General features: G+C 38.3%; 1 protein-coding gene across 2 annotated transcripts in view; it reads right to left on the reverse strand.

The window, feature by feature from the left end:
• Positions 1–15,174, reverse strand: part of Tex10 (testis expressed 10) — a 40,693-nt gene that overhangs the window by 11,092 nt on the left and 14,427 nt on the right. For both annotated transcript variants that reach the window (XM_005362165.2, XM_026786765.1), the window contains 6 exons: positions 10,846–11,084; positions 10,215–10,350; positions 9,525–9,700; positions 8,289–8,466; positions 3,514–3,602; positions 2,455–2,588 (listed from right to left, as the gene is read on the reverse strand). In XM_005362165.2, the coding sequence (XP_005362222.1) occupies positions 2,455–2,588; positions 3,514–3,602; positions 8,289–8,466; positions 9,525–9,700; positions 10,215–10,350; positions 10,846–11,084 (952 nt within the window). The remainder of the gene's footprint in view (positions 1–2,454; positions 2,589–3,513; positions 3,603–8,288; positions 8,467–9,524; positions 9,701–10,214; positions 10,351–10,845; positions 11,085–15,174) is intronic.

Genomic DNA, 15,174 nt, shown 5'->3' on the forward strand with positions numbered 1-15,174 from the left:
ACATACATAAAATAGTTTTTAGAAAAATATTGTATGGCGATAAAAAAAACTATTCAACATAAGCAAATTACCAAAAAGTTCAACAACGTGTAAAACTAAACAATAGTTGAGAGATATACTTAGTTATTGTAAAACTATAAACAGCCAGGCGGTGGTGGTTTACACCTTTAATCCCAACACAGCAGCAGGCAGATTTCCATGAGTTCAAGACCAGCCTGATCTATAAAGTGAGTTAAAGGACAGCCATGGCTGTTACACAGAGAAACCCTGTCACCAAAAAAAATAAAATAAAACAAAAACTTAACAAGAATATGGTAAACTTATGATATTGTGCTACCATAAAAAGAAAAGATACATAAATGTATCAAAATCCTGAAACTGTTACACTTAAGTATGTTGTATCGTCATCTTCAGTTTTATTCATGAAAAAAATAAATACATTCTTTGGAGGCTGGGTCCAATGAGGCTCACTGATCAGAGAAGCAGAGCAGCCAGCCAATAGAGTTCTACCAAGGCTCAGACCAAAGGGGCAATCCTGTCCTCAATATCCAGACTCTGTCTCCACTACCAAGGTCTAGCCCTGATATAAATAAATAATCTCACGGACCAGAGGGGAAGTGTGGGAATAAAGACACAACTCACATGGCTTTATCAGGAGGGAATTTTCAGGGATCCCTCATGAAGTCCTGAGTTCACATCCTAACAATCACCCGCATTTATTCTCCAAACAGCTTTTATACCAAAACATAAAGGGGAAATTCATTAGCATTCTGTTCCCTAGGTAGCCAGGAAAATGACTGTGGTCAAGTCCATACCTTTCTATACCCCTTATCCTGTCTTCCTATCTATACCTGCTCTGTCAGGTAGACTGAATTAACACCTCTTTCCCAGGTGATCTCCCAAATTATAAAGAAGGAGCAAAGCGACATTAGCATATCCTGACCCTCTGTCTAGGATGGTGTCAGTTTTTCTCAAAAGGCTAGGTGACCACCTCCTGTGTAGCAGGTGCCAAGAGTGGCTTGAAATTCTGCCCACCATACAATGTAGAAATATGGGCCTCTATAATACGGCCCTACACTCCACTAAACCCCAGAGACTGCAATGAGCTCCTGTCTCCTTCCACCTAATATCACACTCTCCACCCACCCACATCTCTCCTGTCTCCACCTCCCTAAGTGCTGGCATTAAAGGCGTGAGATCCCAAGAGCTGGGATCACCTTTGTGCAAGTTCTGTCTTTCTTTTAGACAGATTAAATCTTGTAGAGCCTAGGGTGGCCTTGAACTAACACAGATCCCTTTGCCTCTGTCTCCCAAGTCCTGGGATTAAAGGTGTGTGCCACCACTGCCTGATGTCTAATGGTTTAGCTCTGCACTCTGATCTTCAGGGAAGCTTTATGTTAAAACATAAACACAAGATCACTGCAGATGACCCTTATAATTCCATAATAAAATTCAGTCTAAACTTAAGGTTTCAATGTGCAGTTTTGCTAATACTGAAACATGCTAGTAAGATTTACTACTTTTGTAAATTTATTAGCTATCTATAAGACTTAGTATTTTTAAGCTTTCCTTAACAAATACTGAACATAATAAAGTTAAATTATTTAAACCATCTATGTTTTTAAGTAGTTTATCAAAGGTACAAAATATAAACCAGATTCTCCTCTCAGGAACTGTAAACAAGATCTGTATGCTGGCCTCGAAACCTAAGGAAGAATTAGGGTCTTTCTTAAATGTAATTCTTTTTTTTTTCTTATTTATTTATTATGCATACAATGTTCTGTTAACATATATACACCAGAAGAGGGCACCAAATCTCATTATAGATGGTTGTGAGCCACCATATGGTTGTTGGGAATTGAACTCAGGACCTCTGGAAGAGCAGCTAGTGCTCTTAACCTCTGAGCCATCTCTCCAGCCCCCTTAAATGTAATTCTTAAGGAAAAATTAATCACACATAAATTCTTAAAATCAAAGAAACTTATGAGCGGTTTGTTTTTGTTGTTTAAAAACTCTCTTTCGGGGCTGGAGAGATGGCTCAGTGGTTAAGAGCATTGCCTGCTCTTCCAAAGGTCCTGAGTTCAATTCCCAGCAACCACATGGTGGCTCACAACCATCTGGAATGAGGTCTGGTGCCCTCTTCTGGCCTGCAGACATACATACAGACAGAATATTGTATGCATAATAAATAAATATTAAAAAAAAAAAAAGTAAAAACTCTCTTTCAAAAAGACACCAACCCTACGTAAGTGATCTCTCTCATTTACTAGCTCAAGTTAACCCTCTACATGAAGCTCTATATTCTCCCTCTTCAAAATACATGGACTCACCCCACAAACACAGCTGAGCTGTCCTCTCCAGCAGGAGGCCCGCTCTCTAACCATGCTGTGTCTAGTAGCATATCACAAACGGCACCCAGTACACAACAAGCACCAGTAACTCATGCGCTATTACCTCTGTTATATCCCAATGGTGTAAAAACTGGTCCAGGTCGGTAAGGTAGAGAAGCACAGGGGAAAGTGATGTCTGAATGACATGAGGAACTCCACGAAGGTTTTGAAGCCAGGCCAACTCCTCTTTTGAAAACCCTAATGTAGGTGACAAACAGAGCCAGCTGAAAAATAAATCACAGAGTATAATACACAACTCATAACAGCTCTTGTTACTCTTGTATTTCTGCATCTTATAGTGTCTTAAGGAATTAAATCCTAGAAACACATTAACTGCACATGCAAAGGATGCAACTTGACCCAATGTACAACACAGCAAAAAAAAAAAAAAAAGTGTGTGTGTGCACTAAATTCAAGAGTACTAAAGATCCCAACAGAAGTGTGTGTGTGTATGTGTGTATGTATGTATGAATATATATATAATTTTTATATATATGAATGTGTATATATATAAAATCACATCTGTTGGGAGCTTTAGTACTCTTGAATTTAAAAGGGAGGGGGGCAGGCACATAATCCCTCCAATCAACAGTAGGTTCTAACAGAGAGAATGAGTGAAGCACGGAGCCACGATGCCTTTAATCCCAGCACTCTGAGGGCAGGAAGGGATCTCTGAGTCCTAGGGAAGCCCTGTCTCAATGCTAAAAAGCAAATGAACAGATAGGAAGGAGCAATAATATGCTCTGTTCCAAATACATTAGACATTGTATGTTCTAATACAATAGCCCTTCAAATGGCTTTCAATTACTTACTGGCTAAAGTCTTTTATCTGAGAAGAAAAGGATGGAATGGAGAGGTGGATTCATCCCCAAACTCCGTACATGTATTACTTTACCCGACATAATTCTGATGTCCTTTTTTGGCCATATTATACTTTGTCCAATCTACACAGAAAACCTGCCAATGACCTTCCCGACCAATAGCTCTCAGAATAATCAGACTGCCACCAACACTGCTTTCATGTTCAGACCACACTTCCATGAGCACGGTCTAAGGAGACTACTGTGACAGTCAGCACAGCAATGTGTTCTTTTTAACTTGGTATGTTTGTTAATACAGCTACCTGTAAGTGTGGAAAATAAGAAGCTGAGATAGTCCACATCAGTCATTAAGTGGTCATTAACCGTGTGGCTCCATCCAGAAAAGGACGATCTATAAGAAACAAAAGAACTATTAACAGTTTGTCTGAAGTTTTTCTTAAAGAGTAGGGGGATGGGGAGAGGCTAGAGTGACAGCTCAGCAGTTAAAAGCACTGATTATTCTTCCATAGGACCCGAGTGCAATTCCCACATAGCAGCTCACAGCTGTCCATAATTCCAGTTCCTGGGCTCACATCTGTCTATAATTCCAGTTCCTGGGCTCACAGCTGTCTATTATTCCAGATCCTGGAGATCCAACACTTTCATACAGATATACATGCAGGCAAAACACCAATACAAGTAAAATTAAAAATAAACACGTAAGTAAATAAGCAAACCATTCAAGAAAAGTGAGGGGCTCCTGAGACTAAACCCAGGACCTCCAAGTACCCTAATCCCATAATCCCAGTTCTGTATTTTCCTTTATTGAAAACAAATCTAGCCTGGCAAGATTATTCAGTGTAAAAGCACCTGCCAACAAACATTATGATCTGAGTTCAATCCTTGAGACCCATATGACTTCTACAGATTGTCCTCTGCCCTCCACATGCATGCAAACACACACACACACACACACCTTAAATAAATAAAATTTTAAATTTTAAAAAACAAATCCAGTTGCAAGTTGGGTAAAACCCATAGTATATGCTGTTTTTAACTTCATTTATAAGGACCCTAATATTGCAATTATGAAAGTTAAGAGTACAAATATTTACAACTATACTAAAAAGTATAACTGGCCCATATATATGATGTAGCAAAACTTCAGCACATTTCAAAATTAGACCCTTTTAAGAGTCAAGGAAGATTTTTATTTGAGTAGTGGTAGGTTCTACCACAAGGTACCTAGTTTTGTTTTTTTCAATTTATATAAAAAGGCTTAACCTTAGCAAGTAAGCTTAATGAAATCTCAGCTTCAAACAGAAAGCAAAAAGCATCATAATCAGACTTTAAAAAATTTATCGTTAAGTCAAGAAATGCTCTATTCTGGTGTACCCTCACAAAAGAACAGTAAAGCAGAGGATTCCAAAGTCTAAAGGCTACATATGGTGGCACAAACCTGTAAACCCAGTACTTTTGAGACAGAGGCAGGAAAATCAGGAGTTCAAGGTCACTCTCAGCTGAGCTTGAGACCAGTCTGGGTTATGAGGCTCTATCTCAAAAGACTAAAAATAAAGACACAAAAGCTAACTATAAGGCAGCTTTAAATGAGAAACAAACAAAAAACCCTACTTTATTTAGGAAGATTATTAAAGAGGAGGAGGGGCACTAAATAACCAAGCATTCATGTGTCATTCCAATTAACATGCAGACATCTTTGGATGTATATCACAGGAATTCAGATAGGACAGAAGGAGGGCCAAATGAGTGCCAAATGAGTTGATAGGAAAGATCCTCTTACACCCAGTAAACAGGAAGCAATTGTGCCACCCAGTGGCTAGAAGTAGGAAGCCCACTTCAAGTTTGACTTGGAAAGAATGGCAAGCAGCACACACTCTACCCAAGCCACAGCACTATAGAAGGAGCAGTATTACCAGTCATGCAAGGGAGGGAAACCAAATGTGGCCCTGGACAAATGACATGTACCTTCATGAAAACCCAAGACCAAGTTTCTTAGTCCAATTTCTCTCTGTTCAATGCTACAAAGATATTTCCTTATTCATATTTTTTAAAAAAAAATTATCCATAATATATTGCCCAGTCTAGCTATAAAAATGAGCAGAAACTCCAAGTGAGAAAGGCCATAGACATAACATTAGAACTTGACAGTCAACAAAGTATCATTTTAGTTTTAAAGATAGCATGACATACTGTTTATCAATTGTCCCAAATACTCTTACAAGAATTTGCCACATGGCACACCTGTTCAGGACTGAGTTGTTTTCTAACTACTGTTTTATATTCTAGAATGGTATTGATAGGGGGTGGATGTCAAATCCTAAGAAACTATAAATGGGTGGCAAAAAAAAAAAAATGCAGGGAGTAATTCTAAGTACCCCCATTAAAAGCTGAGGAAAAATGAACACAAACAATGTCTAGGTGACAGGATTTTCACAAAGGGAATAACCTAATTCTAACAAAAACAGCCGGGCATCAAAACTACAAAAGTTGAATTTAATCTCTAAGCCCAGTTCATACAACAAAATAAAATTTGTCAAAGATCAAAGAAATACCTCTGGGAAAATAATCTGGCAACAGCATCTAGCATATATGGGATTAAGAAGCAAGATTTTTATTTTAGTATAGGACAGAATACAAAAGAGTTGGCTGGTATATAATCATGGACCAGCAGAAGAGGAGACACTGAAGAAGAAAACAACCTGAAGTACTAAAACCACGTCTGAGGGAAGCAAACAGATTACAGCTGAAGCAGGACGGAGCCCAGGACCCAAGCCTGCACTCTATCCCCAGTCTCTCAGGTGCTCTTACTGATTAGGAAACCCATTATCAGAATTGCAGATTAGCCAGGCAGTGGTGGCGCACGCCTGTAATCCCAGCACTCGGGAGGCAGAGGCAGGCGGATCTCTGTGAGTTCGAGACCAGCCTGGTCTACAAAGGGAGTTCCAGGACAGGCTCCAAAACCACAGAGAAACCCTGTCTCGAAAAAAACCAAAAAAAAAAAAAAAAAAACAGAATTGCAGATTAATCCAGTTTTCTAACTATCACTACAAATCTACACAGGGAAATAAGTTAAATAAAGCAAGACTGTTGAACCCACTTTTGAAAAATGCTAATAAACTTTAGAGAACCATAACTGATAATCATAAACATTTAATGTAGTTTCCTAGTCTTGAATGAATCTTAAGACACTATAGATAAGAACAACGTCCTCCAATGGAAACAAATAAAAAAAAAAAACAAAAACAAAAAAAAATTCTGGTTACAGATAAAACAGTAGCATTAAAAAGAAAAAAAATATTTTAAACATTAAAGGCTTACACCAAAGTTCAGAATTTTTTTCTATTTATAAGGAAGAAAGCATAGAAAACTAGTCAGTGGTTCAAATTCCTAAAAATATAACCAATCTAACACACATAAGTAAACTTTGAATTTTCAAATACAAACAAACTGAATAGCTCCCGCTAGAAAAGTGAGGCAGACAGACCGTTATGAACCATACCGCAGTTAACAATAGCCAAATATAAGTTTATTTAAAGAAGCAACTGATGGCTGGGTGTGGTGGCTCATGCCTTTACTCCCAGCACTTAGGAAGCAGAGACTGGAGGGTCTCTGAGTTTGAGGCTAGCCTGATCTACAGAGAATTCCAGGACAGTCAGGGCTAAAGAAAAACCCTACCTGTCCAAAAACCAAATGAACAAACAAACAAACAAATGATTCACACAGTAAATTCCAGAGGGAATTTTCAACACTGGCAATAAGATTTTTTTTCTTTTAAAGTCAGGTGTGGTATCTTATACAGGTCTTAAATCACAGTGCTAGGAGGCAGAGGCAGGAGGATGTCTGTGACTTCAAGGCCAGACTGGTCTATATAGTAAGTTCCAGAATACCAGAGCTATGCAGAGACACTATCTCCAGGAAAAGAAAAAAAAAAAAAAAAAAAAGCTCCCAAAGCTAGAGGTATCCAGTTCCTCCACACAGTAAACACCTGAGCTAAAGAAGTGACGCTAGGTAGAAGAGCACTTGCCTAGCATGTGCATAAAAATGAATTAAAGACAATCCCATCACATCAACTACACATTCCATATTTTGGGAGATAGTCAAAAAAGTTGCAAGCAAGATCTCAAAGAGATACTTATACACTAATATTCATAAAGCATTATTCACAGTGGCTAAATGGCAGAGACAATCCAGATGCTCATCAATAGATAAACTGAAAAATAAAAGCAGCAAACATCTGATGGACTATATGTGGTCTCAGTACAGGGACAAATTTCTCATACATCTTATAATATGATAAAGCTTGAGGACAAAGTGAAATAAGCCAGACACAAAAGGAAAAATGATATTAAGACAGACATCTAGAATAGCCCAAAATAATAAAGGTAAAAAACAAAACAAAACAAAACAGGTTGTCATGCAGTAGAAGGAAGAGGGAACAGGTTGGATGCTCCAGAATAAACCTAACTGTGAAATGGGCATAGTGATCCATCCACCTGTAATTCCAGCACAGGCAGGGAATCCCCAGAGAAAATGATCTAGTTCTGAATTTAACTGAAACCCTGCCTCAATAAAAAAGGTGGAAAAGCAATCAACACCAACCTCCAGACCTCACATGCCATCAGATACCCCTTCAATGCAATTACAGCACACATACGCCACAAATTACACACATACACTTCACATTCATACATCCTCAGTCCGACAGAAACGGTCCACATCACAACACATAACCACCTGCAATTTTAAGTACAGGACTCTTACCGACAGGCTTTTAGCCACTTAACTACAAGCTCTATTCCAAACTATGGACACGTTATCACAGAACAAGGAACTTCTATCAGCCTTGTATCAACAAACTAGCAAATAAATGAAGGATTGGGCGATGGTGGTGCACGCCTTTAATCCCAGGACTGGGGAGGCAGAGACAGGTGGATCTTTGTGAGTTACTATGTAGAAAGATCCTAATCTCAAAAAACTAGCAAAACCAAAGAAGCTTTCTGTATTTCCACCCCCACAAAGCAGAAGAGAGGGAAAGACGATACACTTAGTAAATATATAGCGCACTTCACAGTGATACCTCATATACAGTATCCCAATAAGTGTGGCAGACAAACTTGAACCAAGTCTTCCCATAATGCAGCACCGACTTAACCGAGAAAGCAAATCAGCAGGCAGAGTAGGTAGAAAATACAAAAGCTGAACCAAACGCTGCTGAGACTCCGCAGGAAGAACCACCACAGCGCCTTCTTGTGGATCTAGTGGGGTAGATAAACATGAAATTTAGCTATAAAAGATACAGAAACCACAGATTAAATTATTAAAGCAGCTTGATGACTTTCAATGTGTTCAAGGCTGACAACATAATTGAAGTTATGTTGAACTTCAATTAACAATTCTATACCAAAGATAAATATTGGTAATAAAAACGGGCTAGAGGGAAGGCTCAGAGGTGAAGAAAATGTTATTGCTCTTCCAGAGGACCAGACCAGGCGGCTCACAACTGCTAACTCCAGCTACAGGGAGGTATGAGGCCTCCAGCCTCCAAGAGCACTGTACTCACATCCATAAACCCACAAAGACACAACTTTAAAATGATTTTTTTTTTAAAAAAAATCTTTAAAAAAAAAGTCCTAATAGGAAAATCTATAGATGGAATATAAATTAATTGTTGTCAGGAACTGAGTAAAGAAAGACTAAGAGATGACTAATGAAAGCAGGGTTTCTTTTTGAGTAATGAAAACATTCTCGAATTATGTAGCAGTAATAATGGGACCACCTTAGAAAAATACTTAAGAATCTCTGAATCATACATTATAAAGTGGAAAAACTTACAGCATATGATTTATAACTCACTAAATATAAGTTATATATACTTTATAAATATATACGCCAATAAGATTTTATTAGTTTTTTCTTAAAATATTAAGTAGTCAGTTATAGAGATGAAAAGAATTTTAATTTTAGAGTCATCAAAGATACTCATGAATAATTTTAAGATAACTTAAGAATGAAAAGACATGAAGTAGGCAGACAGGAAGAGCTCAAGCTTGAGGGGCTTGAACTTCATTGTGAGACCCTGTTTCAAACACACCTTCCAAAACAACTACAAAAACAGGTAGGGAGACTACAAAAGGCAAAAATTATTCTAATATACATAAAATGAACTTACTGTTTAACATTCTGTTTGACCAATTTAACCTAACATAAACCAAAAAAAAAAAAAAAAAAAAAAAGGCCAATCTAAAGAACTCCCTTTGAACATTCCTTGCTAGAATAGATCAAGGCTGACCTTCACCACAAAACACTCACTCACCATAAATTCGTAAAGCAGCAGCCTGTAAGCTTTTCAGTAAGTCCTTATTTGCCTGTGTTGCCGCAGTATGAATGATATCAATCAGTTGTGTGGACAGCTCAGGGTTTCGGGAACCAAGGTAAGAAAGCTGCAATGGTAGGCCGGCCAGCCAACGGGATAGCACTCTACTTCGGTATCTTAGGAAGGCCAAGGAAGAACAGGAAAAAATATTAATTGACAAACATGAGAGGTATTACTTAAACCAAAACCAATCTTTTTTCTATTTAAATATAACAAAGGTAGTGAGATCCAAATAACACGTTTTCTTATTTCAGCATTTGAAAGCAGGTAGAATGCTAGCGTCCCTTTTGTAACAGTGGCAGTTTACCCACTATATCAAGAAATTATATAGCTTCTAAGTGAAAGGGGGTACCAGTGAGGTCTATGTGAGTTGTTTATCCTGTTAGCTGCCATACAATATATGAGACAAACCACTGCATTTAGTAGGTCACCACCAGACAGAAGGACACCAGCCTTGCATTATCTTAAGTCTGGGTAGATATGGGTATAGGTTTCCTGCACTATGAAGAGTTCTTGCTGATAAAATTTTATATCGTTTCTTGAATACAACAAGTAGACCTTAAAGACTTAATCATTCACAGACTACAAAACAACTCATCAAGAGAATAGGGGAAAACAACAAATCTTTACCTCAATCTGAAAGACCTCAGTTCTTCTTTCTGATAGATTTTACTGAAAAATTTAATTAGCAAAGTCCTAACTGGAAGAAGCAGGCCCCTCTGTTGATACAGCGCATACACAGCCTTAATGAGAACCTCTGTAGCCTCTGAGAACAGAAAGAAAACTGCATATGAACAGACATTCCTTCAACACAGTTCTCCTTTGTTCCTAGGCAAAAACTGATGGATTATCATAGACAGCAACAGTGTGACATACAAAAGTCAAAGCAACCAGAGACAACATTCTCACTTTTCTTAGGAACAAACGTAGGATCACAAAAACCAAGGTACTGGAAAAGTAAATGCAATGAAAACCAAATAGGAAAGCTCTGAATGGAATGGGGAAAAAATTAGTAACTCCCTTCAAAAACCTAAGTTAATTTCAAGCTAGACAGAAGAGAAGTAAGCACATCCAGGAAGGTAGACATCTTTACCAAACTGCTTCAGAAGGGCCCACCCAAGAAAGAAGCACTTCCAGCCACAGTCCCAGGGCTCAAGCAGACTGCTTCATACTACTTAGACTTGCAATGCCTTGGACATAAGCAGCGCAACCACACGGAGTGATGGCAATCATTTATGGAGCTCCTCTCCTGCACACCTACCTCTGTCTGGCTGCATCTGTATTAGCCTCCAAGAGACGCCCAGCAATCTGTTCAGCTGTTTACTGTTCAGCCTAACACCACCTTTAAGAGTCTCCGTCACAAATTTCCTTATTGTTTCTATCCAACTGGAATCATTCTGCAAAGTTGAAGCATTTGCCAGCGAGACCATGATATCAGACAGCGTTAAATTCAGTAAAAGATGATCTACATTATTGGAGAGAACCGTGCAATGCTTGATGCTAAAACAAAAAACATACATAGAGATCTATAAACCACACCTGCTTGCAGATACTTCAATAGTCCTAACAGTGGATAAAAGGGTTTCCTTGTAGAATTTACAATTTCCAAGAAGACGGAGTACCAGGAAACTTTAAAACAGTTCTGTAAATAAAACTATCAAGGAATCAAGGTTATATTTAAGAAGAAAAAAAAAATCACAGCATCTATAGCTCTGGTCATTACTGAGTTACTATTACAAGAAGGGCAACTGGTGATACCCAGCACTATACTGGAATCTTAGACTTTCTACAAGGCTTGATAAAACCTGAATTTTAAAGCAAGTAATTGTATTTGGTGGAACATTACAGTAATACTGATTTTTACTTAACTTCAAACTAACCATCTGTTTTAGAAGAACCACAAGGGCAACGTGGTCTACATAGTAAGTTCTGGACCAGCCACGTCTACATCGTGAGATCCTGTCTCCTAACAAAAGAAACATTAAAAAATTTACAAAGAAAATTCATCCAGGTTTTATCAAATCATCCAATTTTGTAATTCACATAAAAATATTAAAATAGTTTCATTTCTTTTAGCCAAGTTTCAAAAAATTACAATATACCTCTAAACAGAGTATTTTATGTTTTTTTTTTAAATATTTATTTATTTATTTATTATGTATACAATATTCTGTGTGTATGCCTGAAGGCCAGAAGAGGGCGCCAGACCCCTTTACAGATGGTTGTGAGCCACCATGTGGTTGCTGGGAATTGAACTCAGGACCTTTGGAAGAGCAGGCAATGCTCTTAACCACTAAGCCATCTCTCCAGCCCAAAACAGACTATTTTAATAAAATTAAAGTTGCAACTTAGAATATATTCATCTCAGATTATATAATATTAGAGGCTATTCTGTTTAGAAAAACATTAGCCATAATCATAACTATCTCAAAATAATCCAAATAAATAAAGGAAAGGACAACCCTAGGTCAGGCTTAAGCACGGACATGTAGTAAATTACCACACACCAAGTATAGAAATTAGGCCTGGTACTACTTAGCATCAAATGCAAGGCTAGAAATGACAAACCTGAAAGGGAAAAAATGGCACTAAATGACGAGTTAGTGGCTAAAGACATCAAAACAAATTCTGCAGGCAAAGAAGAAATAATAGCTACTTGCTTCTTTTAGGTTGCAAGGGTACAAAAGGAAAACTGAGTATTAACAGGCTATTATCAAAGAAAAGGTTGCCACCGGGCAGTGATGGCACATTCCTTTAAACCCAGCACTCAGGAAGCAGAAACAGGCAGATCTCTGTGAGTTTGAGGCCAACAGAGCTAGTTCCAAGACAGGCACCAAAGCTACACAAAGAAACCCTGCCTAGGGGTCAGGGGAGCCTTGATACTTGAACAATGCCAGGGATGACAAGAATAGATGTTAGAATGTACTAGGAAGGCATTTAGGAAAAATGAAAGTATCTGAATTTGAAATTGGTTTAAATGTATGTATATGAGCTTGGAGACTGTGGAGGAGTCTCGAATTTAAGCACTGGTGACTTAACAGAGATGATGAAAAATGAAGACCTGGACTTAGGTCTTATTTTGGATCTGTTGAACTGAAATATGTCATAAACCCAGAAATGGTCATTGGACAATTCAAAACACAGGTTTGACACTAAAAGAAGTCTCAGAGAGTTCAAAAAGTACCCACTTAAATATTCCCAAGGAAGCTGAGAAAGAATCGTTTTTACCTTATATAGTTAATTCTCTACTAAAAACATGAAATTTCACTACTAGGAGAGAATGAAATCTTGAACACTTTCTCTATGTAAGTTTTTCTCACATGGCCTAATTAACTAACTAGAACAATGGTTCTCAACTTTCCTAATACTAAGACCTTTTAACACAATTTGTCATGTTGTGGTGATCTCCCCCCAAAACCGTAAATTAGTTTTGTTGCTATTTATTAACTATAATTTTGCTATTGTGTTTTCCAATGGTCTTAGGTGACCACTATGAAAGGGTCATTCAGCCCTTACTGGGGAGGTCTTAGACCACTGATCTTGAAGGTCTTAATATATACCTGCAATTTAGAAGCGTTCATTTTGTTTCTCTAGCTATTTACACACAAAGTGTTAAAACTAAATCTACAAGAGCTGAGCATGGTGGTGCATACCTTCAACCCCACACTTGGGAGGCAGGGGCAGGAGGATCTCTGATTTTAAAGCCTGTCTATAGAGTGAGTTCCAGGACAGTGAGAGAGAAACCCTGTCTTGAAAAGCCAGAAGAGGGGAAAAAAAAAAATCTAAATATACAAACCATCAATCCTATAATGAAGCCAACTCTCTAGTAAAACTTGGGTTTAGAGTCAAATCTTGCTGACAACTTTAAAGTGGGATGAAAGCTAGGTATGGTGGGTGCACACCTTTAATTTCAGTTCATTTTGAGAAAGGAAAAGATACTGTAACAATGTTTTTAAATTATTACAATTGTTCAAAACTGATTAAAGGCATTTCAAGATTCACGATCAGCTAGACATGGTGGCACAGGCCTTTAATCACAGAACTTGAAAGGCAGAGGCAAGGAGATGTCTTGAGTTTGAGGCCAGTGCGGTCTACATACAGTCCCAGGCCAGCCAAAGCTACACAGTAACAACCTGTCTCAAACACAGGAAAAATAACAACAACCAAAAACAACAGACTCAAGAGCGCTTACTCATTAAGTCCACTGTCCCAGGGAGAATAAGTAAAAAATAAACCCCACACCTATTGAAATATCAGTATAAAACTACAAAAAAATAAAGAGAAAAAGAATTGCAAGAGTGTTGGGAAGAGAAGCAATTCTAGCACATGGAAGACAAAAGCAGGTGTACTGTCTGGTTTTATGTCACTTTGACAGAAGCTAAGAGCTACCGGGAGTGGAGGGAATCTCAACTGAGAAATGCTTCCATAAGACTGGGCTGTATGAAGCCTGTTAAGGTATTGTCTAAACTAGTGATTGATGTGGAAGAGCCCAGACCATTTAGGGTGGGGTCATCCCTGGGCTGATAGCCCTGAGTTCTGTCATGGAGGAGCAAAGCAGGTGAGCAACACCCATCCAAAGCCTCTGTGTCAGATCTCACCTCCAAGTTCTGGCCTGGTTTCAGTTCCTGTCCTTTGGGGATGGACTACAATGTTAAGTAGAAGACAAAACAATACAAAACAAAAAAACCCTTTTCTCCCTAACTTGTTTTTGGTCATGGTGTTTAATCACAGCAATAGTAAACCTACCTAGGACAGCAGGAGAATCAATAGTTCAAGGCTATTCTTAGCTACATAGAGTCCAGCCTTGGCTACTTGTCTCAAAGAGAAACAAAACAAACAAAAGTAACATTTAAATTATGAGTCAAGTGACAGATGACTTCCTAACACAGCATTGAAACCAGGAGACCATGAAGTATTACAGTATACACATATAAAGAAACCTAGAATCATACACTCTACTAAAACCATTCTTCAGAAATGGAGAAATGGTTCAGAGGGTAAGAATATTTGCTGGGCAAGAACCCATGTATAAATCCAAGTATGTAATGGAACAACTGCCTGTAACCCCAGTATTGTGATTAAGAAGAGCAAGACCACTGGGGCTTGCTGACCACCATCTACCTCCACATTCATTTAGAGACCCTACCATGGCCTTAAGTATCTGCTTAAGATCTTTAAATATGTTCACGGCTAGAGTAAGACTTGGATTTGATAGACAATATCATAAAAATGAACCAACTGAACCCATGAATTTGAGGAGAACATGGTAGAAAATAAGGTAGAGCATGACCTCTTTTTTTTTTCTTTTTTTTGGATTTTTCAAGACAGGGTTTCTCACAGAGATCCGCCTGTCTCTGCCTCCCCAAGTGCTGGGATTAAAGGTGTGCGCCACCACCGCCCAGCTAGAGCATGACCTCTTGAACTGCCTTAAGATCATATACCTACACACACACATATGTAGATATAGCACACATACACAACTTCAAAATAGAGAAATGGTACTTTTATTTAAAAAAAAAAAGAGGGAGAGAAGGGAGAGGAGAGAGAGAGAGAGAGAGAGAGAGAGAGAGAGAGAGAGAGAGAGAGAGAG

The sequence above is a fragment of the Microtus ochrogaster genome, linkage group LG5, assembly GCF_000317375.1.
Source record: "Microtus ochrogaster isolate Prairie Vole_2 linkage group LG5, MicOch1.0, whole genome shotgun sequence".
In the NCBI taxonomy this organism is placed as follows: Eukaryota; Metazoa; Chordata; class Mammalia; order Rodentia; family Cricetidae; genus Microtus; species Microtus ochrogaster.